The sequence below is a fragment of the Diaphorina citri genome, unplaced genomic scaffold (assembly GCF_000475195.1).
Source record: "Diaphorina citri unplaced genomic scaffold, Diaci psyllid genome assembly version 1.1 scaffold383, whole genome shotgun sequence".
NCBI lineage: Eukaryota > Metazoa > Arthropoda > Insecta > Hemiptera > Psyllidae > Diaphorina > Diaphorina citri.
The window spans coordinates 75,044-97,473 of record NW_007377818.1 but is presented as its reverse complement, the minus strand read 5'-3'; the positions used below and the strand labels follow the sequence as shown (position 1 = coordinate 97,473).

The window sequence follows — 22,430 nt, the reverse complement described above, 5'->3', positions numbered from 1 at the left end:
ACCTGAGAATGTTACACGTGAGCTTTTGAACGTAAAGGTCAACTTTGAAGAAGGATTCTCTTTTTACAAAGGAGTTCTTTGTCCATCCCGCTTTCCTTTATTCCTTTTTCCTTTCCACAAACAAGCTCCTTATAAATAACATAAATGTGAATACGAAAACCGATCTTTCCACTCCAGTTCTACCTATGAATTCGTTTAATTCAATAAATCATAATCAAAACAATGATCACAAACAAGCTCCTTATAAATAACATAAATGTGAATACGAAAACCGATCTTTCCACTCCAGTTCTACCTATGAATTCGTTTAATTCATTAAATCATAATCAAAACAATGACAGAATTGAAAGGATTACCGTAGAGTCGGAAAGCATGGAGGAAAATAATGGATCTAGTAAAAACAATATTACCAACATATCAAATGATATCACAAACAAATCAAGAATTGAAAGGATTACCGTAGAGTCGGAAAGCATGGAGGAAAATAATGGATCTAGTAAAAACAATATTACCAACATATCAAATAACACTGATAGGCTTCCAAACCAAAACTCGAAATCAGTCAATGACGATGATGTGGAAAGTAAAATTAGTCAAAGTGTAAAAAATAAAATCAAGGAATTCAACTCATTACGCAAAAATCCCATCGTTGATTGTAATAGCAACACTGTAATAGTGAAGAAATTGAACACTAGTACTTTACCAAACAATAGAGTTACCATAACCAAAACTGTAAGAAAAAGTAGCATCACCAACAATAACATATCTCCTGAAACTAATTTCAATATAAATCAACAAACATTTAACCAATTGAATACAAATAATTTAATCAATACATTACCAAAACTAAAGCAACCCCAACCAATAAAAACTCGATTCCCTCCTACCAATATAAATTCAGATATAAATCAGTTATCACAATCTTTAGACTATTCAATCAATTTGTCAAACTCGCAATTGAAACATGTAGTCCCCAATAAGCACCAAGAAGAAGAGGAGTTAGGCAAACTAAACAAAACCCAAGTAGAACCAACCAATAGCAACTATAATACAAACAGTCTGGTAAAGAAACGGAAACAAATGTTTGAAGTATCCAACTCAAAGAATAACACCTCTTTAAACGAAACATGTAGTCCCCAATAAGCACCAAGAAGAAGAGGAGTTAGGCAAACTAAACAAAACCCAAGTAGAACCAACCAATAGCAACTATGATACAAACAGTCTGGTAAAGAAACGGAAACAAATGTTTGAAGTATCCAACTCAAAGAATAACACCTCTTTAAAGAAGAACTCCACAGATGAAGAAACCCCAAGTATTATTAAGAATAGGAAAAGCTTATTTGAAAACTTCAACGTTAGTTTAAACCATGCAGGGAATTACAGTCAAGGATACTTCAACGGGTCCACAGATGAAGAAACCCCAAGTATTATTAAGAATAGGAAAAGCTTATTTGAAAACTTCAACGTTAGTTTAAACCATGCAGGGAATTATAGTCAAGGATACTTCAACGGGCCTAATGCCTGTTCAAACCAAGGGTTTTACAATGGTGCAGCCAGGTTTATGTCTACTGATCAAGATGAAGACTCAGATGAGAGTGGATATGTAGAGTCACAAGAGCTGGAAACTTTACAACAGGTGAACAATAATTATGTACAGGTGTAAAGACTGTTTCCAGTTCATCCTAAAAATAAATGTCTACTGATCTAATGAAAATGGTTTATGTCTACTGATCAAGATGAAGACTCAGATGAGAGTGGATATGTAGAGTCACAAGAGCTGGAAACTTTACAACAGGTGAACAATAATTATGTACAGGTGTAAAGACTGTTTCCAGTTCATCCTAAAAAAAAAACTGACTATCGAAAAAAAAGCAATTTTTTTTAATGACACTTGTATGTGTATGTATCTGTGTACGCGGAAAGTAAAGTAAGTGTGTAGTGTGTTACTTATTATTTTGAGGGTGTGTGTATGTAATTTTCGTATTTGGAAAGAAAAGGGTATGTGTGTGAGAAGAGTCTACTATGTTTCTGAAACGTTTTAATGTAAGATAGAACGGTTTAATTTACCTATAATTTTGTACATAAAGAGTAAATAAATACCTATATTTTCTTAATATGAGATTTATTGTTTAAATTTTACACCCTGTCTATTTAATTTTCATCTGTTAAGGGGGGAAAGGGGGTTCAGTTTGAAGAAAAATTACAACCCCTCCAGTTACAGAACTGTGGTGAAATCAACAAGTTGTCTCGGTTTGAGATAGAACTACACAACAGTGTTGTGTCACCAATGTACAACCCCTCCAGTTACAGAACTGTGGTGAAATCAACAAGTTGTCTCGGTTTGAGATAGAACTACACAACAGTGTTGTGTCACCAATAAGTAGTCAAGCACCTTCTTCAGTGTCCACATGCAAACTATTGCTTCTAGAAGAGGACATTCTTCTCACTTATGTGTACCATTTGCCTCGGATATTGATCATAAGACATCAGCAGAGAGGTATGACTGAAAAGCTTTACTCCTCCTCCTCCTTCTTTTTCTTCGCCTTTTCCCACAGGGTTGCCATTTTTTTGCAGCCCTTGGATATTAGGGTGATTGCTTTAGGCTGACATTTAGTTTTGGCTACCAAAATTTTATGAAAGGATGCACTTTGCACTGAACCTTTTGCTAATTCTTAAGCAAGGCAAATTTCAGGCTGCTGTCCCCAGACTAAGCTGGTCTAGGTACTCCCTGTTTAACATCCCCCGGCCAGATCACTGAAAAGCTTTGTATAATACTTAATTTATTCAGACAGCATAGGACTGAATTTAGTTTTGGCTACCAAAATTTTATGAAAGGATGCACTTTGCACTGAACCTTTTGCTAATTCTTAAGCAAGGCAAATTTCAGGCTGGTGTCCCCAGACTAAGCTGGTCTAGGTACTCCCTGTTTAACATCCCCCAGCCAGACCACTGAAAAGCTTTGTATAATACTTAATTTATTCAGACAGCATAGGACTGAAAAGCCCTTAAACACACAGTTTGAGGTAGGACTTAAAGGTTCTTTCTCCTCCCATTAAAAAAAAAAAATCTTTATCTTTTTTTCTCCTTCCACAGGCAGTTCCAGCACTCAAGTGATCGTGTACACAGTGTACAAATACAAGACTGTCAAACGCACTCACACACTGGAGCTGTCCGACAAAATCGACGGCAAGTTTGCCCTTTACCCTCCAAGCTAAGAGCGTTAAGAGTATAACGCTATAACGTATACTATTTTTACAGCTGCGTCATATTTCGTTATAACATGATTCCACTTTGAATTCATCAATAACCTACTGCTCCGACCACAAATGTCTTCTTTGACAATACAAATGGACAGATATTTTCTGTGGAGTTGGGAGATGAAACTAAAATTTCCGTCAAAGGCAAAACAGAAGAAGACTCATTTGAGTTTAAAATCAAAGATAAAGGTTTGTAAAAAAAAAAAAAGTTAAAAGTAGGTCTTTAAGTAGGTACTTAATCAAAACACAGTTGTTTCTCCCCTCAAAAGCAGTGAGAAGTTTGAAGTGAAAGTCCTTTGTTTTCTCTTTTACAAGGATAATCAATCATTAGTGATTTTCTCCCAATTTTACAACACTGGTTTCCCTCATGTGTGGTTCATCTCATTTCAGGAATTGTCAAGTCAATCAAATTTTCTCCAAACAATCAGATCCTTGCTTTACAACGTACACGTAACTCTATAGACTTCATAACCATGATCAACGGAGCACCAAACACTGTGGAACTTTGTGGTTCATCTCATTTCAGGAATTGTCAAGTCAATCAAATTTTCTCCAAACAATCACATCCTTGCTTTACAACGTACACGTAACTCTGTAGACTTCATAACCATGATCAACGGAGCACCAAACACTGTCGAACTCACTCAACATAGCAAAGGAAAAAATAACAAAATCTATGGGTTTGAGTGGGTGAACAACAAAGAGATTGTGTTTATCACAGAGCAAAGTATTGAGATCTATGATATTGACGTGAATAGTATGTATGTAAAACTGATCAAATCACTGAGTATAAACAGTCATTGGTTTGTGTACGATTATAAAACCAAGCTGCTCCTCTTGTCAACAGGTTGGTCTAAAATTCAATCACCATTATTCTTTTTCCTAGCCTTTTCCTTTTGTGTTTCTTACCTCAATCACCATAATTATCTTACTGAATTCTCAATTAATCAACAACTTTTCAACCTCTAAGCAGAACAGGTGATTAGGTAACAGAGAGACATACAGGCATATAAAAAGCAGATGAATAGCAAAGGAAAAAATAACAAAATCTATGGGTTTGAGTGGGTGAACAACAAAGAGATTGTGTTTATCACAGAGCAAAGTATTGAGATATATGATATTGACGTGAATAGTATGTATGTGAAACTGATCAAATCACTGAGTATAAACAGTCATTGGTTTGTGTACGATTATAAAACCAAGCTGCTCCTCTTGTCAACAGGTTGGTCTAAAATTCAATCACCATTATTCTTCCTTTTCCTATTAAGTGTTTCTTACCTCAATCACCATAATTATCTTAATCAATTCTCAATTAATCAACAACTTTACAACCTCTAAACAGAACAGGTGATTAGGTAACAGAGAGACATATACAGGCATATAACAAGTGGATGGAATGTGGTTCAAATCCCAGCAGTTACAAAAAATAATCAAATTCTAAAGGAAGGTCATTTGTAAAATCAAGTTCAATCAAATTGTTATTATTATTTTGTTTCTACGATTATAAAACCAAGCTGCTCCTCTTGTCAACAGGTTGGTCTAAAATTCAATCACCATTATTCTTCTTTTTCCTAGCCTTTTCCTATTAAGTGTTTCTTACCTCAATCACCATAATTATCTTTCTCAATTAATCAACAACTTTTCAACCTCTAAACAGAACAGGTGATTAGGTAACAGAGAGACATATACAGGCATATAACAAGCGGATGGAATGTGGTTCAAATCCCAGCAGTGACAAAAAATAATCAAGTTCTAAAGGAAGGTCATTTGTAAAATCAAGTTCAATCAATTTTTTATTATCATTTTGTTTTAGGTGGTAACTACAACAACATTCTACAACCCCTCCAGTTACAGAACTGTGGTGAAATCAACAAGTTGTCTCGGTTCGAGATAGAACTACACAACAGTGTTGTGTCACCAATAAGTAGTCAAGCACCTTCCTCAGTGTCTACATGCAAACTGTTGCTCCTAGAAGAAGATGAGGATAAAATTCCATGCCTCGGCTGGGATCGAACCCACGCCCTCCTGTTTACCAGGCGAGCGTCTTGACCACTACGCTACCGAGAATATACCCTGTTTATACTGCCAGAATGAGGCTGAAAAGTCCCTTTACTCCCGCTGTCCAAACAAGGTTTTATGTACATATTTGGCACAGAATAATTTTAAAATTTATAATAAATAAAATAAAGTGAAAATGCACAGTACTTAAAGACTGCGAGAGTCCGGGAGTAAAAGGACTTTTCAATCCTATTTTAGTGCATGAGGGGGGAGGGAGAGAGAGATCTTCTGCACACAGGGTTTCAATTTCAAGTTCAAAAGCTTTGTTATGCACATTGCATAATCAAATTACTTTCAGGCACTCATACAAATATGTATTCTATCCCTCTACCTCACAAGTCATAATCTCAAGTTGAAGCCAATTTTAGTAGCATTATTTCAAGGTGAATATATCTTTTAAGAAGTCTACCTCAACTTTACCAGACCTGGTTTTAGTTGCCTCTCTTCACCTGTGCAAGTAAAAACCTTGAAACCCTCCGAAGGAAAAGTTGGATACCTATGCTTTCCCTGTATCACCTTGAAAATTCCTATAAGAAAAAAATATAAAGGGAAAAATTAGGGATGCTCCAACCCTAAATTTTCCCGGTGTAACCTCAGTACCCTGTAAGAAAATTTAAAAAGGTGGGATGGAGCAATAATTAATTTATTTATTTATTATGATAATGGATTGGTGAAAATATACAGGGAAAACAGTAAGGTTGACCGACCCTACATTTTCCCAGTGTACCCTGTAAGAAAATTAAAAAGGTGGGACAGAGCAATAATGGATTGGTGCGGGCAAATCTCACCCTCCGGGGAGATCAATATGCCCATTATTCATTTCTCGTAACGTTTCTCATTTCTTATCACATTGGATTAAGTTCATGCAAATCACGGGACATAATATTTCATTTTCACCTGTCATTTCACCCCTACTCCCAGGGCCGTATTGTTTGATTTCCCCCATCTAAACAGTAAGGTTGACCGACCCTACATTTTCCCAGTGTACCCTGTAAGAAAATTAAAAAGGTGGGACAGAGCAATAATGGATTGGTGCAGGCAAATATCACCCTCCGGGGAGATCAAATATGCCCATTATTCATTTCTCGTAACGTTTCTCATTTCCTATCACATTGGATTAAGTTCATGCAAATCACGGGACATAATATTTCATTTTCACCTGTCACTTAACCCCTACTCCCAGGGCCGTATTGTTTGATTTCCCCCATCTCACACTTTTTACTTTCCTTATCCTATAGGAAGGAAAGTAATGTAATTGGGCCAAATTTTCGATGGTCAGATTTTAGTGCCAAAACACGTTTTGAGGTCCCTAGAGCCTAAATCCAAAGTTTCAGCCATTGGTCCGTGTGTGTGTCTGTCTGTAAACAAAATATCTCGAGTACACCTGTTACCTTCGTTTTATGTTTATCCTTCCTCTTGTCCCAAATTATAGGCACTTTACCCTAGCCTTTTTCATATCCATATCTCAAAATCCATAGTAACTTTTAACTATCCACTCCTCACTTCCTTCCCTCTCTCTCTCTCAAACTTTCATTTTATGTTCCCCTTGAAGTCCCAACTTTGTCACTTTATCCTAAATTCACACTCACAATTTATCCTGTCCTCAGAGAGGGAGAGAGAGAGAGAGAGAGAGAGATATCTCTCTCAAATTTTCTCTCTCTCTCTCTCAAATTTTTTACCATCACTTTTAACCTCTCTAATTTTCACATCATCTATTTCTTTCTGCCTCCCATAACTCTCTTGAATAATAAATTCCCATCCTCTCCCTCTCTTCTCTCTCTCTATGTCTCTTTTATACCTCCTCTGACATTTCTCTAGCGACATTATCATTGATGTGAAGAAAGGTGAGTTATTTTGATGTGTGGAATTTCAATGATTGCAGTGGAGGCATGAATTCCAGAAACATCGTCTTTTTTTTTCAGCTATCTTCAAGCCTGTTTAGCGCTAAAACCGTACATTTCTAGATCTTTGGTCGATATACACTTTTGATCTACACCCTGAAAAGAACCTCTATTCAAAATTTCAGAGAATTGGACCGAAGATTCAATTTTGAAAGTAGGCAAAATCTAAGCAAACTTCAACATCTTCTAACGCAAAAACTGTACATTTGTTGAGCTTCGACCCATAGACACTTTTGATCTACATCCTAAAAAGAACCTGTATGGAAAATTTCAGCGTATTTTAAAAAAGTTTGAATTTTGAAAAATTGGCCAAATTTCGCAAACTTCAAGCTCGTCTGGTGCAAAAAATGTTCATTTCTCGAGCTTCGGTCCATAGACACTTTTGATGTACACCCTAAAAAGAAATTCTATGCAAAATTTGATTTAATTTTGAAAATTTGTTGTTGCTTTAAATTATAGGCATCTGGCCCCTAAATGTTTTTGACTCCCCCGCGCTACGGAATATACGCCACGCCCCAGTGTGTTAGCTCATCAGAACCTTTCTTCTATGCAAAATTTGATTTAATTTTGAAAATTTGTTGTTGCTTTAAATTATAGGCATCTGGCCCCTAAATGTTTTTGACTCCCCCGCACTACGGAATATACGCCACGCCCCAGTGTGTTAGCTCATCAGAACCTTTTGAACCTTACATACATACTACGGGATGGGCATGCTACGACACAGACCACATGAGTCTAATGTAGCAGTTGTTTCATTGCTACGAAATAAAATCGGCGGTAAAACATTTTTTTTTTTTATCCTGATAATATTTTCCTCTCTTTCCTTCCACTCTCTCAGGTCTTCTGTTCACGATAGAACTCGACATTCCCGCCATCATGAAACAGTTCACCAACAACCGGATGCTATTCGAGTTCCTCATTCTGAGAAATATCGAGCGAGACTTCGTGCTGGACCTGCTGCGTCAGGTGTTCATAGAGAAAGCAGACGACTACATGGAAATGATTCAGTTCATAGAAAGTATTAACTTTTATTATGAACAATTCCCCCACTAAGACCCCCTCTCTCTCTCTCTCTCTCTCTCTCTCTCTCTCTCTCTCTCTCTCTCTCTCTCTCTCTCTCTCAAACTTTCATTTTATGTTCCCCTTGAAGTCCCAACTTTGTCACTTTATCCTGTCCTGAGAGAGAGAGAGATATCTCTCTCAAATTTTCTCTCTCTCTCTCTCTCTCTCTCTCAAATTTTTTACCATCACTTTTGACCTCTCTAATTTTCACATCATCTATTTCTTTCTGCCTCCCATAACTCTCTTGAATAATAAATTCCCATCCTCTCCCTCTCTTCTCTCTCTATGTCTCTTTTATACCTCCTCTGACATTTCTCTATCTGTCCTTTATTTATTTTGGTATCTTTCTAGGTGTAACCTCATACCTCTTTCTAGGTATAGGTGGAAATATCATTGTGGCCCTTCCTTCTTCATCACCCTATGTTAAACTTCATACCCAGTACTGTCAAACTACCCAGTACTCCATACTGACCACTTGAAATCATGAATAATGGATTGCTCTATCCATTTCCAGGGAAGGATTATGTACCAACTGTTTCTATTTTGAGAGAAATAGACTGTGATATTTGTGAGTGCTATGAGGAAGGTATCAGCATGCATAATTGATTGATGTTGGGTACAAAAGGGAGCAGGGCAAGGCTGTATTTAGGGGGAGAGACAAGGGGACCTAGGCCTACCCTCAAGCTTTATTATTTTTCTTTACTGTAGGTCAGATTCAATCTGGCTGGGGGACGTTAAACAGGGAGTAGACCAGCTTAGTCTGGATTGGGGACTTTAAACAGAGTACCTATATCAGCCTGGAATTCCCCTTGTTAAAGGTATTAGCAAAGGTTGAGTGTGAAGAAAACTGTAGATCAGATTTCAGTGTTTGGTGAGGTTTATAGCAGCTCAAGTGTTTATTTATTTTGGTATCTTTCTAGGTGTAACCTCATACCTCTTTCTAGGTATAGGTGGAAATATCATTGTGGCCCTTCCTTCTTCATTAGTCTATGTTAAACTTCATACCCAGTACTCCATACTGACCACTTGACATCATGAATAATGGATTGCTTTATCCATTTCCAGGGAAGGATTATGTACCAACTGTTTCTATTTTGGGAGAAATAGACTGTGATATTTGTGAGTGCTATGAGGAAGGTATCAGCATGCATAATATTGATTGATGTTGGGTCCAAGAGGGAGCAGGGCAAGGCTGTATTTAGGGGGAGAGCCAAGGGGGCCTAGGCCTACCCTCAAGCTTTATTTTTCTTTACTGTAGGTCAGAAATCAGAATCAATCTGGCTGGCAGACGTTAAACAGGGGGTAGACCAGCTTAGTCTGGATTGGGGACTTTAAACAGAGTACCTACCTATATCAGCCTGGAATTCCCCTTGTTAAAGGTATTAGCAAAGGTTGAGTGTGAAGAAAACTAGCTGTAGATCAGACACTGAAAGTGTTTGGTGAGGTTTATAGCAGCTCAAGTATCCTCACAAGGCTGAGTATACCACAAAATAGCCAGCAACTGGCAGCATTTATTTTGTTGTACCAGACAGTCACCTGTTCAGATAAAAGCATGCAAAAATGTTGCTTAACTTTAGTGATCTTTTGGGAACTGGTGAATCTAACATGTGGTTTTCATTGGTTACATGTTGAAAGTAAAATTCACTTACCTGAGAATGTTACGCGTGAGCTTTTGAACGTAAAGGTCAACTTTGAAGAAGGAGAAGGATTCTCTTTTTACAAAGAAGTTCTTTGTTCATCGTCATCCCGCTTTCCTTTGTTCCTTTCCTCTTTTTTTTTTAAAAAAATAAATTTAAATTTTACCGCCTTTCCGTTATCAATTTTTAACAGTGCACTCTAGCGGTCAACAGTGCAAGTTTTACTTCACGGACTATGGATAGAGTGGATTCTTTGTCTACAGAAGAAAATTGAAGCCACAGTTCTGGGTTGATAAAAAATAATACCTATTCTGGAAACGTCTAGATCTAGAACGCTAGAATCTAGATTCTTAGGTATTTCGAATAGAGGTCATTGGGGGATCTAACATTTAGGTACTTCTTACAGTCTTTGAGTATGTGTTTTACGGTAATTCTACAACTACAAACTTAGCACTCAGGTGGGGGTTCTCTCTTCATTAGATATACGTGGGTCAAATTGGTGTGGCCAATACGGAGACGTGTGAATCATAAATAATGGATTGCTCTATCCATTTCCAGGGAAGGATTATGTTCCAACTGTTTCTATTTTGGGAGAAATAGACTGTGATATTTGTGAGTGCTATGAGGAAGGTATCACCATGCATAATTGATTGATGTTGGGTACAAAAGGGAGCAGGGCAAGGCTGTATTTAGGGGGAGAGCCAAGGGGGCCTAGGCCTACCCTCAAGCTTTATTTTTTCTTTACTGTAGGTCAGAATCAATCTGGCTGGGGGGCGTTAAACAGGGAGTCGACCAGCTTAGTCTGGATTGGGGACTTTAAACAGAGTTGTACTTACCTATATCAGCCTGGAATTCCCCTTGTTAAAGGTATTAAGCAAAGGTTGAGTGTGAAGAAAACTGTAGATCAGACACTGAAAGTGTTTGGTGAGATTTATAGCAGCTAAAGTGTCCTCACAAGGCTGAGTATACCAAAAAATAGCCAGCAACTGGCAGCATTTATTTTGTTGTACCAGAGTCACCTGTTCAGATAAAAGCATGCAAAAATGTTGCTTAATTAACTTTAGTGATCTTTTGGGAACTGGTGAATCTAACATGTGGTTTTCATTGGTTACATGTTGAAAGTAAAATTCACTTACCTGAGAATGTTACGCGTGAGCTTTTGAATGTAAAGGTCAACTTTGAAGAAGGATTCTCTTTTTACAAAGGAGTTCTTTGTCCATCCCGCTTTCCTTTTAATTCCTTTATTTCCCTTCCTCTTTTTTTTAATTTTAAAATTTTAAATTCAAATTTTACCGCCTTTCCGTTATCAATTTTTAACAGTGCACTCTAGCGGTCAACAGTGCAAGTTTTACTTCACGGACTATGGACAGAGTGGATTCTTTGTCTACAGAAGAAAATTGAAGCCAGTTCTGGGCTGATAAAAAATAATATTCTGGAAACGTCTAGAACGCTAGAATCTAGATTCTAAAATTAACAGCTTTTTTCTAAAATTTACACCTTACTATTACATAATTTCCATTTCTTGTTCTTCATCGAAAAAAAAATACTGCTGCACTTTTCTAAAACACAAAAATTTGATATCCATAAGAAAGTCATATCAATGGTAAAGTAAACAACTTTAAGGGCGGGGATTTTAAAACCTTCGAATTTCATAATTTCATTAATTTCCAATCTAGTTAAAAGGGTTTTAATATTTTAATATTAATATTTTACTGATTTGTTTTACCGATATCCTGGCATATTTAGGTCTCTGTAAATCTTTTTTGTGTTCTCTTCTCATCTCTAGTGAAAAAGACCTTGGAAAAATTGTGTGATAATTCCTCCCAGTTACTTAAATCTTTGTCTTGGTAAGTTATGAAAGGAAACACCCATTTAATGTAGATGACTAAAACCCATAAGCTTTCAGTAAACTGTAGAACCCACTCAGAAAATGGGTCTAATTGGGCTGAAAATCCACCTGATAGGTGTTGAACACATTCACATATCAAATTTAAGCAAAAATTGGACAAACCATTTACTGATGAAAATTTGTAATGAAACTCTTCTCTTTTTTTCCAGGCTTCAGAGCATATCAAAAGGTCCACAATGTCAGCAGGGAATGATTTGTGCTACCTAAAACTTTGTGATAATCCACGCACGTTTAAACCTACTGCTCCGACCACAAATGTCTTCTTTGACAATACAAATGGACAGATATTTTCTGTGGAGTTGGGAGATGAAACTAAAATTTCCATCAAAGGCAAAACAGAAGAAGACTCATTTGAGTTTAAAATCAAAGATAAAGGTTTGAAAAAAAAAAGTTCAAAGTAGGTCTTTAAGTACTTAATCAAAACCCAGTTGTTTACCCCTTCAAAAGCAGTGAGACGTTTGAAGTGAAAGTCCTTTGTTTTCTCTTTTACAAGGATAATCAATCATTAGTTAACGCCGGCGATGTCCCGACAAAGCCCGTGTCCGGGGAAGCTAGTGAGAGACCGGGCACGAGCGCTGATACCCCGTCAAAGTCCGTGTCCGGGGAGGCGAGTGAGAGACCGGGCACGAGCGCTGATGCCCGGTCAAAATTAGACCCTGCGGGCGAGAGAATCTCTGAGCGTACTGGGCTCGATCTGGCGCCAATATCAACTATCCTTGAGAGACAACGACTGAGTCGCGCGGACCGGCTGGTTTTCTATTCCGTGTTCATGTTTTACGTGCAGTACTGTAAGCAGTACAACTATCATCTGATGCAGGACCAGAAGTGTTTTAAGTACATTGAACTGTTTGAGCAACTGTTCGAGTCCAAGTAAGAGCCAGCCTCTGTGGCTGAGTGGTCACTGACTCTCAGCCTGGAGGTGGGTTCTCATCCCGGCCGGGGCGGAAATTTTCTGATCGAACTTTTCCGTTCTTGGATAGGCATGGATGTAAGAGAATGTGCCTTGAAGTAATGCGAGAGCGTTCACACTTGTGAGTTTCATCCGATTTTTTTCTCTTTTTTCGAATGTCCTGATGTGGGTTCACCTCTTGGAGATCGAGTTTATGGTTATGTATTGGGTTAGGATATGTTCAGATAGATTTTTTACTTTCCTTTAGTTAATGTCCTCTCTCTCTCTTTTCATATCCTAGCAGAGCCTAACATAGTACATAACCAACTGTTCGAGTCCAAGTAAGAGCCAGCCTCTGTGGCTGAGTGGTCACTGACTCTCAGCCCGGAGGTGCTGGGTTCGAATCCCGGCCGGGGCGGAAATTTTCTGATCGAACTTTTCCGTTCTTGGATAGACATGGATGTAAAAGAATGTGCCTTGAAGTAATGCGAAAGCGTTCACACTTGTGAGTTTCATCTGATTTTTTTCTCTTTTTTTCGAATGTCCTGATGTGGGTTCACCTCTTGGAGATGGAGTTTATGGTTATGTATTGGGTTAGGCTATGTTCGGATAGATTTTTTACTTTCCTTATCCTATAATAAGGAAATTAATGTCCTTTCTCTCTCTCTTTTCATATCCTAGCAGAGCATAACATAGTACATAACTACAACCCTAGAGCCTTTGAAAAGACATGACAGTGGTCTGAAATTCTAATCTGTGATTTGAGTGTATCAATTTTTCCTATTGTATGTAAGGTGAAAAAAGTAAGGTAGTTTGCTAATTTTATTTTAAAAATGTAAATGTTTAAATTTTTATTATTTTTGTATTAAGCTTGAAAGATTCCAGAAAAATGCGGGCACATATTGTTATATTTTAAAAAATAAATATATATTTACGTAGATAACAAATTATTAAATATTAATTACTTCCTGTCTTAATTTTACTCAGAGCATGTAAGCGCTAGGTCGCGGGTTTGACTCCCGTCCGAGGCGAACTTAAACGGCTAAGTTTCGTTCTCAGTACTTGGGCCATAAAAAGTCCTTAAAATCTTGTTATACACAGTGTACTAATAACAATTGCTTTTTAAAACTAGGTAATTATCAACAAATCAAATTGAACTTCAACGTCACAAGACCTAACAGCAGTAGATATGTCTGTAAAGTTTTCAAAGCTGGACATACATCAGGTCGACAAGTTGTTGGAGGAGGTGTCACAATATTGTCGCCTGTGTCTCTCAACAAAGCAAATTGAACTTCAACGTCAAAAGACCTAACAGCAGTAGATATGTCTGTAAAGTTTTCAAAGCTGGACATACATCAGGTTGACAAGTTGTTGGAGGAGGTGTCACAATATTGTCGCCTGTGTCTTGTCAACAAAGGAAAAGTGGACATTCAAAATGATGAAATGGTTGCCAAATTCTTCAAGTTGAATATTGAACTGGTGAGTTTATCCGAGGAATTTTAAACACAAAGCCCCCCTCCCAAGCACAAAGTGGAAGTCTAAACTCTAAATTATACAGCCATACAGGGCTACAAATATATTCATTTCCACCCATATTTACGTAGATAACAAATTATTAAATATTAATTACTTCCTGTCTTAATTTTACTCAGAGCATGTAAGCGCTAGGTCGCGGGTTTGATTCCCGTCCGAGGCGAACTTAAACGGCTAAGGTTCGTTCTCAACGGCTGACTTTCTCCTATCCTGTCCTCCTTCTCTCCACCACTCCACCTACTCTTTCTGGAGGATAAGACTCCACAGTTTACAGTTCCCTCTAATGAGATTTAAAAAAAAAAAAGAGATTTAAACTCACCCGTCTAGATACCAGCCACACTCAGTGTTGCTTAGCTTCAGCGTTTATATCTTGCATTAAGGTCAGCGCCCATGGTGTAGTGGTCACTGCAAGCGGGAGACCCGGATTCGATTCCCAGCAGGGTCAAAAAATAATAAAATTATACATATCATGCAAATGATTCCATGGCTGTCTGTTGCGGGGCCCACTCAGCCTCGTGAGGAAAATAAGTAGCTATGACATATAAATGCGCATAGCGACCTTTACAAGCATGATAGGTAAACAGTGGGTGTTGGGAGGTTGGGACTATCGAGATATCTGTCGTGCTGGGCAATCGTTCGATTCCCCAGCAGGGTCAAAAAATAATAAAATTATACATATCATGCAAATGATTCCATGGCTGTCTGTTGCGGGGCCCACTCAGACCCGTGAGGAAAATAAGTAGCTATGACATATAAATGGGCATAGCGACCGTTACAAGCATGATAGGTAAACAGTGGGTGTTGGGACCATCGAGATATCTGTCGGGCTGGGCAATCCATTAAATCCATTCAGTTTATATGCTTCCGACAAATCAACTTGAGTAGAGGGCCTTAGCGTGATGTTTAACATGGTCCCCAATGAATGTCGCTACAAAGTAGTAACTGTGGTTATAGCCCTCCCGAATGTAAAATACGACAGGTAGCTGAGACTGTTTTACGATTATAAAACCAAGCTGCTCCTCTTGTCAACAGGTTGGTCTAAAATTCAATCACCATTATTCTTCTTTTTCCTAGCCTTTTCCTTTTGTGTTTCTTACCTCAATCACCATAATTATCTTACTCAATTCTCAATTAATCAACAACTTTTCAACCTCTAAACAGAACAGGTGATTAGGTAACAGAGAGACATATACAGGTCAGATAGAGAGATGCAACAAGCTCTACAATGAAATATTCCATTCTAACACTCAGAAAAATACTCCAATTGTGTTTGAATTTGAGCCTTCTGTGGACTGTTCCATTCGAACTCATGAAATACAAGAATCAGAAAGTGTGAACTTTGATATCTCCAATGCTAACATTAGATAGAGAGATGCAACAAGCTCTATAATGAAATATTCCATTCTAATACCCAGAAAAATACTCCAATTGTGTTTGAATTTGAGCCTTCCGTGGACTGTTCCATTCGAACTCATGAAATACAAGAATCAGAAAGTGTGAACTTTGATATCTCCAATGCTAACATCGAGATAGCAAGCAATCAAGCAAATGACACTGGAGAGGAAGGTGCACCAGATGTTCTAACAAATGAGGTTAGAGATGATCTAGCTCTTGATGAATTAATAGTGATAAACATTATCAATACTGATGAAGAAAATGTGAATAATGAAAATGAATTAGTTTTAGAGAATGTTAGTTCAGTTGAAAATGTGTTTACCAATGAAAGTTGTACAATTACTGAGATAGGTTCAGTAGATAGAGAGCTAACCAATGAAAATTGTACCAATGAAAAAAGTTCAATGGAAAGTGGGCTCATAAGTGAAAGCTCTACTAATCTAACACATTTCAATAACAAAAATTCCCAATCAACAATAGAGGAAGAAATAAGTAATTCTTTTGATATCACTGATTTGTTCTCTGTTGATTATGAAGACAAGCTCATTCCAACACATGTATCTGGTTGCCTCAGTGCTTCCCAGGATGACAGCTCTAAGAAGGTAAGTAAACTTCTGCTCAAAAATAACGTACTTGTACTTGTTCAGAAAAATTGTCAATTAAAAATTGCTACAAAAAGGAGCTGTCACAAATGAGCAGTAACCTCTGTAATTATAGGGTTAAGTAGGTGAAACACAAAAAGGAGCTTTCTTTTTCATTGTCTTGGCTTCTGAATATTTACCAAAAAATTTTATTCCTTTCATACTTGTGGACTATTCTTTATTGGTATTATACAAATACGTCACTTTTCTGGTGATCCTCACTTGTATCAGTATCAGTACCTAGATTAATAGAATCATTCCAACCCGTGTGAAAGATACTAAGAAGGTGATCTTCTTAAAAGAGAACAAATTGAACAGGATTGTTGAGGCACATATAAACTTTGAAGGGTTTGATGACAGAAACTGTGATAAAAACAAATGGAAAGTCAATGAACTTGAGGTACTACTCAGTGAAAGGGAGAAAAAACAGAAAATCATTCCAACCCGTGTGAAAGATACCAAGAAGGTGATCTTCTTAAAAGAGAACAAATTGAACAGGATTGTTGAGGCACATATAAACTTCGAAGGGTTTGATGACAGAAACTGTGATAAAAACAAATGGAAAGTCAATGAACTTGAGATACTACTCAGTGAAAGGGAGAAAAAACGGAAAGGCGATTCTATATCAAACATGAACAGGATTGTTGAGGCACATATAAACTTCGAAGGGTTTGATGACAGAAACTGTGATAAAAACAAATGGAAAGTCAATGAACTTGAAATACTACTCAGTGAAAGGGAGAAAAAACAGAAAGGCAATTCCATATCGAACACAGTCAATCAGCTATCCAATGATAAATGTGAGATAACATCTCCATCTTTTGAAGGGTTTGATGACAGAAACTGTGATAAAAACAAATGGAAAGTCAATGAACTTGAGATACTACTCAGTGAAAGGGAGAAAAAACAGAAAGGCAATTCCATATCGAACTCAGTCAATCAGCTATCCAATGATAAATGTGAGATAACATCTCCATCCGACCAAACAATGGAAGGTCAGCAGGCTATAAACATGTACTCAAATGAGAATTTAGATAATACCTTGGATGCTGAATTGGTTGATGATTATGAAGAATTTGTAACGAAACGTGGCTCTGCTTCTTTGGAGCTTATCAATGGAAAGAAGGAAATGTCCTATGAGCTAAAAACCTACGGAAAACCTGCTTCCCACAAAAAGACAACTGGTGTTATAAAAAAGAAGATATATCGTCCTGTTTGTGACAACAATGGTGAATCTACAGGACAGAATCGTGTAGCAAATGGCAACAGGAATATAGCGAATGGAAAAGATATTGACAATAATACAGTGATGGTGAATTCAACAGGTAGTCCAGAATTGAGTATAACCCCAGACAAGATCTATACAGTCAATATTGCAAATGAATCTCAGGGAACGATTGGCGAGTCTAATAACTCATTGACAAAACAACCAGCTTATGTGCTAAAGATGGATACAATCAACACTGTTAATGAACCTAAGGGAAAGAATAACAATACAATCAAAACTGTTAATAAAACTCAACGAAAGAATGACAGATCAAAGAAGTCATTGACAAAACAGCCGGGTGATGTGATAAAACCAAAAGTGGAAGAGGAACAACAGTCATCTCTTCAAAAGTCTGAAACACCAATAAAAACTACCAAAAGTGGAAGAGGAACAACAGTCATCTCTTCAAAAGTCTGAAACACCAATAAAAACTTTGGCCCAATTCTTAGAGATGGAAAGGAGGAAGTCCCTACTGTTAAAATCACTTGAGAGGGAAACCAAAAACTCAGACTCCTCAATTCAAAATCCAAAAGAGATTGACACATCCACCAAGCCCATGTCAAATCAAACAAGTGATGTGAAACCTACACAATCACCCAAGCAGTCACTGGTGCCCATTGGAAAACCAATAACACCCATTAATAATAAGTTAGCAGGAACTGTTGTAACTGATAAAAAGCCCGCCAAGCTAGTCAATCAACAAATCTCTACCAATTGTAAGACACCCAACAAACGGAAAGTTGCTTTTACGGAGATAGACATGTTCCAATCCACTTCTCCCGCAAAGAAACAAAAGAAACTAGGTTCAACAACACAGAACATCCCTGACAGTCCATCTGAAACCAATAGAAGTCAACAAAGTCCAATAGGTTGGCAGGTATATGGCAAAGTTCATTTTGCATCTCAGCAGTTTGCTGAAAATGAGTGAAAAATCATAGTGATTGAGGATGGGTATTGATTTATTGAATTATCAATTATTAAGTACTTTATAAAAACATGCAATAAGAATCAAAATTGATAGACCACTTGTTCCTTAAAGGAGGAATTTAACTTTTACACAAGTGTAAAATTGTTCAAAATATTTGATCATGGATGGAGCAAGGGAAGGGGCAGGAAAAAACGAAATATTGTTGTTGTTACAAATGTCATTGCTGGCTTCCAAGGTGGGGCAGGAGTTAAGATTAAAAGATAAGGTAGTTTTAGGAACAGAGAGGACAGTTAGGAGGAAAAAAGAAATAAATTCCCTCATTTCCAGGGTTATGATTTTAAAAATAACTTTCCGTGTCCATCCCTCTAGCTTAAGAGTTTAATATTGCACCGCATTGCTTTACATAATTATTATGGAATAAAAAAGTTTTTGATCCATTTTCTATTTCATCCGTTCCCTTCCTCCTCAGCTCCACCAAATCCTGCAGTACTACATCGTTCAAGACTCGAAGCAAATCGCCTGCCTGCTCCTGGTAAATCAATACATGTTATGTAACATATGTATTCTAGTATCCATTTAGAGTAAAATACATAATTTAGTAGGAAAATGAGTATTATTAGCATTTTGTCTTACCTCACATGAGAGTAAACTTTTTGAAATCCTCCAAAACATTTTGAACTTGATACTAGGGTAACCATTGTTGAGCCAACTAGCTAAGAAAAAGGTTAGGGTTTAAGATACTACTACGAAATCTAGAAAGAGTTTTAACGTCACTTTTATCAGCTTCTTGTAAGTTCTCGTAGGCTTCTCAATTTCAATCTCAAAACAGTTGATAATTGATTGAACATAGACAAAATTTGCTCTGAAAGCAAGAGGTAAGTTGGTCCTGATGATCTCTCTTGGAGGCCAGTAGATTAGGGTTTCCAGGTATTTTCCCAGGACTGGAAGAACCTTGGAAAAAATGCGGGAAATGCTGCTTTTGCTGAGTCCAAATGTATCAGCCAATATATCAATGGACTCATGCAGCTTAAGTTTCCTCAATGTAATAAAAAAATCAAGAAAAGTGGAAATTAATCTTTATTAGGTAGTTAGGTACCAAAAAAAAACTTTATGTTATCACAGACATAAAGAAAGTAAAAAAATGATAAAACTGTAATGTAAACATAACAAACAAAGACAAACATTCTAAAAACCTCGCTTCGATTCGACCACTTTTCAAACTCAGAAGAGGTTTCTTAGAACTGAAATTACTCCATTATCCTGACCGTTTTTGAGATATTTATAGATTCAGAAAAAAAGTTCAAGAATCGCAGTTTCAAATGAATTATAGAACGTTCAAAGGTTCATCTTCTTATTAAATAGAAAAATCAAAGAAAATGGCCAAATTTTGGTTGACAAGCATATGAAGTTCTCAGCGATGACCCGTGTGACGTCACAGGCGCGCGCGAAAAATTCAAATTTTGGACGTAGAAACTTTTTTCAAAGTCATTTTTCTCCGAAACTGAAAGGTTTAGAGAAAAACTAAAAAATACGTGTCTAATGATTTTTCTTCATCTTTCCAACGAATCTAATATCTCAAACACTGAAACTACCTCATTTCCTTTGTGAAAGTTTTCTTTATACTTTTCTTTGAGGTGGTTTATCTTTAGATTTCCTCAAATTTCAACTTCCTTCTAATCCACCAATGAAATTATTTTGCTTACCATTTTGGTGTCATTGTATTCATTCGTTATTCAACAGATTTAACTCGGCGGTTTGCAGTACGGCCAGATGGTCTGTATCAAAAAATACAAAAAATATGGAACAAGTATTCACAGTAACACACAAAAAATACAAATTCAACAAAAAGTAAAAGAAAAAATTAGAAAGTTCTTCTTGTACATACGTTCATTGCGTTTTCCGTTTTATCAGTAGGACAAACCGAAGAAAACAGTGCACTTCACGCAGTATAATCAGGTGATAGAAGTTTAGTGTTTCACCTAAAAGTCACCCGAGAAGTTCATTGATGAAAGTTTGAAAGTTTTCTCAACAAGTCCAAATAGAAAATAGTTTAATCATGTCTACTCCTACTCCAGCAGACTCAGCCCCAGAGCTGAGCTCACTCTTTGATAAGAACAGGTAAGTTAAACAAGATGTTTATGTACATACTGATTCCCTTGTTAAAGAATTGGCAATGGTTGAGTGCAAAGGACATCCACTTGTAAAATTTTGTAGCCAAAACCAAATGTCAGCCCAAAAGCAATCACCCTAGAGCTGATTGAGGGTTGACAAAAAACACTGACCCTATCTAAACATGAGAAAAGGTGAAAAAGAGTTTATGTAAATACTGAGAATGGGATGTCCATATTGCCAGAGATCTTTAAAAATTGCTGCCTGCACAGGTCTCCTGCGTGACCTCAAAGGTGTTTAGCTTTCCAAGCAACTCTGGTGTGCAATAAATGCAATAATACCAAAGATGTTGAATTCTGTAGTACTTGGACATGCTGGATTAAGTCAAGGGTCTACGAAACTGTTTGCAAGATTCAACGAGGTTTTCGGGGAGCAGTTGTTTTTCTTTGTAAAATTTGTCCTCTCCGCCCTGAAAGAGAGATATAAATTATAGGTAGGCAGTTTATTACTTAGTTAAGTTTATGAAGAGCCGGTGGCTAGCAGCCAGTGATGCTCTATCCCATAGGTACATATCGATTGATTCTTCTTTTTTTTTATGTGTTACAACATGTCGTTCGCGCCGGAATTATTCATTAATGTTGTCGAAATTGAGAAAATTGGATTGTCTGGTACCTTGTGATTTCTCCGACATGGATTTCTCCAGCTTGAGTGAATTTACTAATTATTTTTCATGGTTTCACTGCGTAGCCCAGTTTATATTAACAAGTATGTACGTCGATAAAGTTTCGGGGAGCAGTTGTTTTTCTTTGTAAAATTTGTCCTCTCCGCCCTGAAAGAGAGATATTATTTATAGGTAGGCAGTTTATTACTTAGGTAAATTTATGAAGAGCCGGTGGCTAGCAGCCAGTGATGCTCTATCCCATACATATCGATTGATTCTTCATTTTTTCCCCCCGTTTTAGGCGCTTTAACTATGTGTTACAACATGTCGTTCGCGCCGGAATTTTTCATTAATGTTGTCGAAATTGATAATATTGGATTGTCTGGTACCTTGTGATTTCTCTGACATGGATTTCTCCAGCTTAAGTGAATTTACTTTTTTTTTTTTCATGGTTTCACTGCGCCAAGCAATCAGGGGAATGCTGTCAATTCCTTTGTTTTTCTTTGGATAATGGTACCTAGGTTTATCCATCTGACATTGTTTGGGGTATTCTTACCATAGAACACATGATTTTCATATATTTTAGCCAGTTGAGTTTCAAATAAAACGGACAAGATCCAAGAAGAACAATAAGGGGGCGGAAGAAAACTTGAAAAATTACAGCGTTCCTCCAATTGCTTAGCCCAGTTTATATTAACAAGTATGTACGTCGATAAAAAAATGACACTGGAGAGGAAGGTGCACCAGATGTTCTAACAAATGAGGTTAGAGATGATCTAGCTCTTGATGAATTAATAGTGATAAACGTTATCAATACTGATGAAGAAAATGTGAATAATGAAAATGAATTAGTTTTGGAGAATGTTAGTTCAGTTGAAAATGTGTTTACCAATGAAAGTTGTACAATTACTGAGATAGCTTCAGTAGATAGAGAGCTAACCAATGAAAATTCTTCCAATGAGAAAAGTTCAATGGAAAGTGGGCTCATAAGTGAAAGCTCTACTAATCTAACACATATCAATAACAAAAATTCCCAATCAACATTACTGATGAAGAAAATGTGAATAATGAAAATGAATTAGTTTTGGAGAATGTTAGTTCAGTTGAAAATGTGTTTACCAATGAAAGTTGTTCAATTACTGAGATAGGTTCAGTAGATAGAGAGCTAACCAATGAAAATTGT

At 37.0% G+C, this 22,430-nt stretch overlaps 3 protein-coding genes and 4 long non-coding RNA genes across 8 annotated transcripts in view; 5 read left to right on the top strand and 2 right to left on the bottom strand.

The window, feature by feature from the left end:
* The first annotated feature begins 446 nt into the window (after nt 1–446).
* LOC103508273 (uncharacterized protein DDB_G0283357-like) lies at nt 447–2,139 on the top strand. The gene is made up of 3 exons (XM_026822916.1): nt 447–964; nt 1,128–1,404; nt 1,516–2,139. Exons 1-3 carry the CDS (start codon nt 475–477, stop codon nt 1,661–1,663), a joined length of 915 nt encoding a protein of 304 aa, XP_026678717.1. The 5' UTR covers nt 447–474; the 3' UTR covers nt 1,664–2,139.
* Nucleotides 528–1,326, bottom strand: LOC113467024. The gene is made up of 2 exons (XR_003391248.1): nt 1,276–1,326; nt 528–1,112 (listed from the first exon to the last, which is right to left on the bottom strand). It is a non-coding gene; the product is annotated as an uncharacterized LOC113467024 (long non-coding RNA).
* A 1,173-nt stretch (nt 2,140–3,312) lies between the features above and the next one.
* LOC103508278 (regulator of MON1-CCZ1 complex) lies at nt 3,313–5,243 on the top strand (the record flags this gene model as incomplete). Its single annotated transcript, XM_026822905.1, has 4 exons — nt 3,313–3,446; nt 3,648–3,746; nt 3,883–4,104; nt 5,071–5,243. Coding segments are annotated over exons 2-4 (411 nt in total), but the record flags the coding sequence as incomplete, so codon positions are not given.
* A 1,874-nt stretch (nt 5,244–7,117) lies between these two features.
* Nucleotides 7,118–8,216, top strand: LOC113467028. Its single transcript, XR_003391252.1, has 2 exons — nt 7,118–7,159; nt 8,055–8,216. It is a non-coding gene; the product is annotated as an uncharacterized LOC113467028 (long non-coding RNA).
* Nucleotides 8,217–11,575: 3,359 nt separating this feature from the next.
* On the top strand, nt 11,576–12,049 carry LOC113467027. The gene is made up of 2 exons (XR_003391251.1): nt 11,576–11,762; nt 11,974–12,049. It is a non-coding gene; the product is annotated as an uncharacterized LOC113467027 (long non-coding RNA).
* A 3,994-nt stretch (nt 12,050–16,043) lies between these two features.
* The window catches only part of LOC103508271 (ancient ubiquitous protein 1), a 12,489-nt gene continuing 6,102 nt past the window's right edge, over nt 16,044–22,430 (top strand). For both annotated transcript variants that reach the window (XM_026822913.1, XM_008472806.2), the window contains exon 1: nt 16,044–16,243. In XM_026822913.1, coding sequence (XP_026678714.1) covers nt 16,173–16,243 — 71 coding nt within the window. In that variant the 5' untranslated portion in view covers nt 16,044–16,172. The remainder of the gene's footprint in view (nt 16,244–22,430) is intronic.
* LOC113467021 lies at nt 18,420–19,275 on the bottom strand. The gene is made up of 2 exons (XR_003391247.1): nt 19,111–19,275; nt 18,420–18,463 (listed from the first exon to the last, which is right to left on the bottom strand). It is a non-coding gene; the product is annotated as an uncharacterized LOC113467021 (long non-coding RNA).

Bases quoted from the DNA above. Each gene is read 5' to 3' on its own strand.
- LOC103508273 (XM_026822916.1), top strand. From the start codon at position 475: ATGGAGGAAAATAATGGATCTAGTAAAAACAATATTACCAACATATCA. The intron at 965-1,127 runs ATGTAGTCCCCA...TTTAAACGAAAC, and splicing joins GTCAAACTCGCAATTGAAAC to ATGTAGTCCCCAATAAGCAC. The intron at 1,405-1,515 runs CACAGATGAAGA...CTTCAACGGGCC, and splicing joins CAAGGATACTTCAACGGGTC to TAATGCCTGTTCAAACCAAG.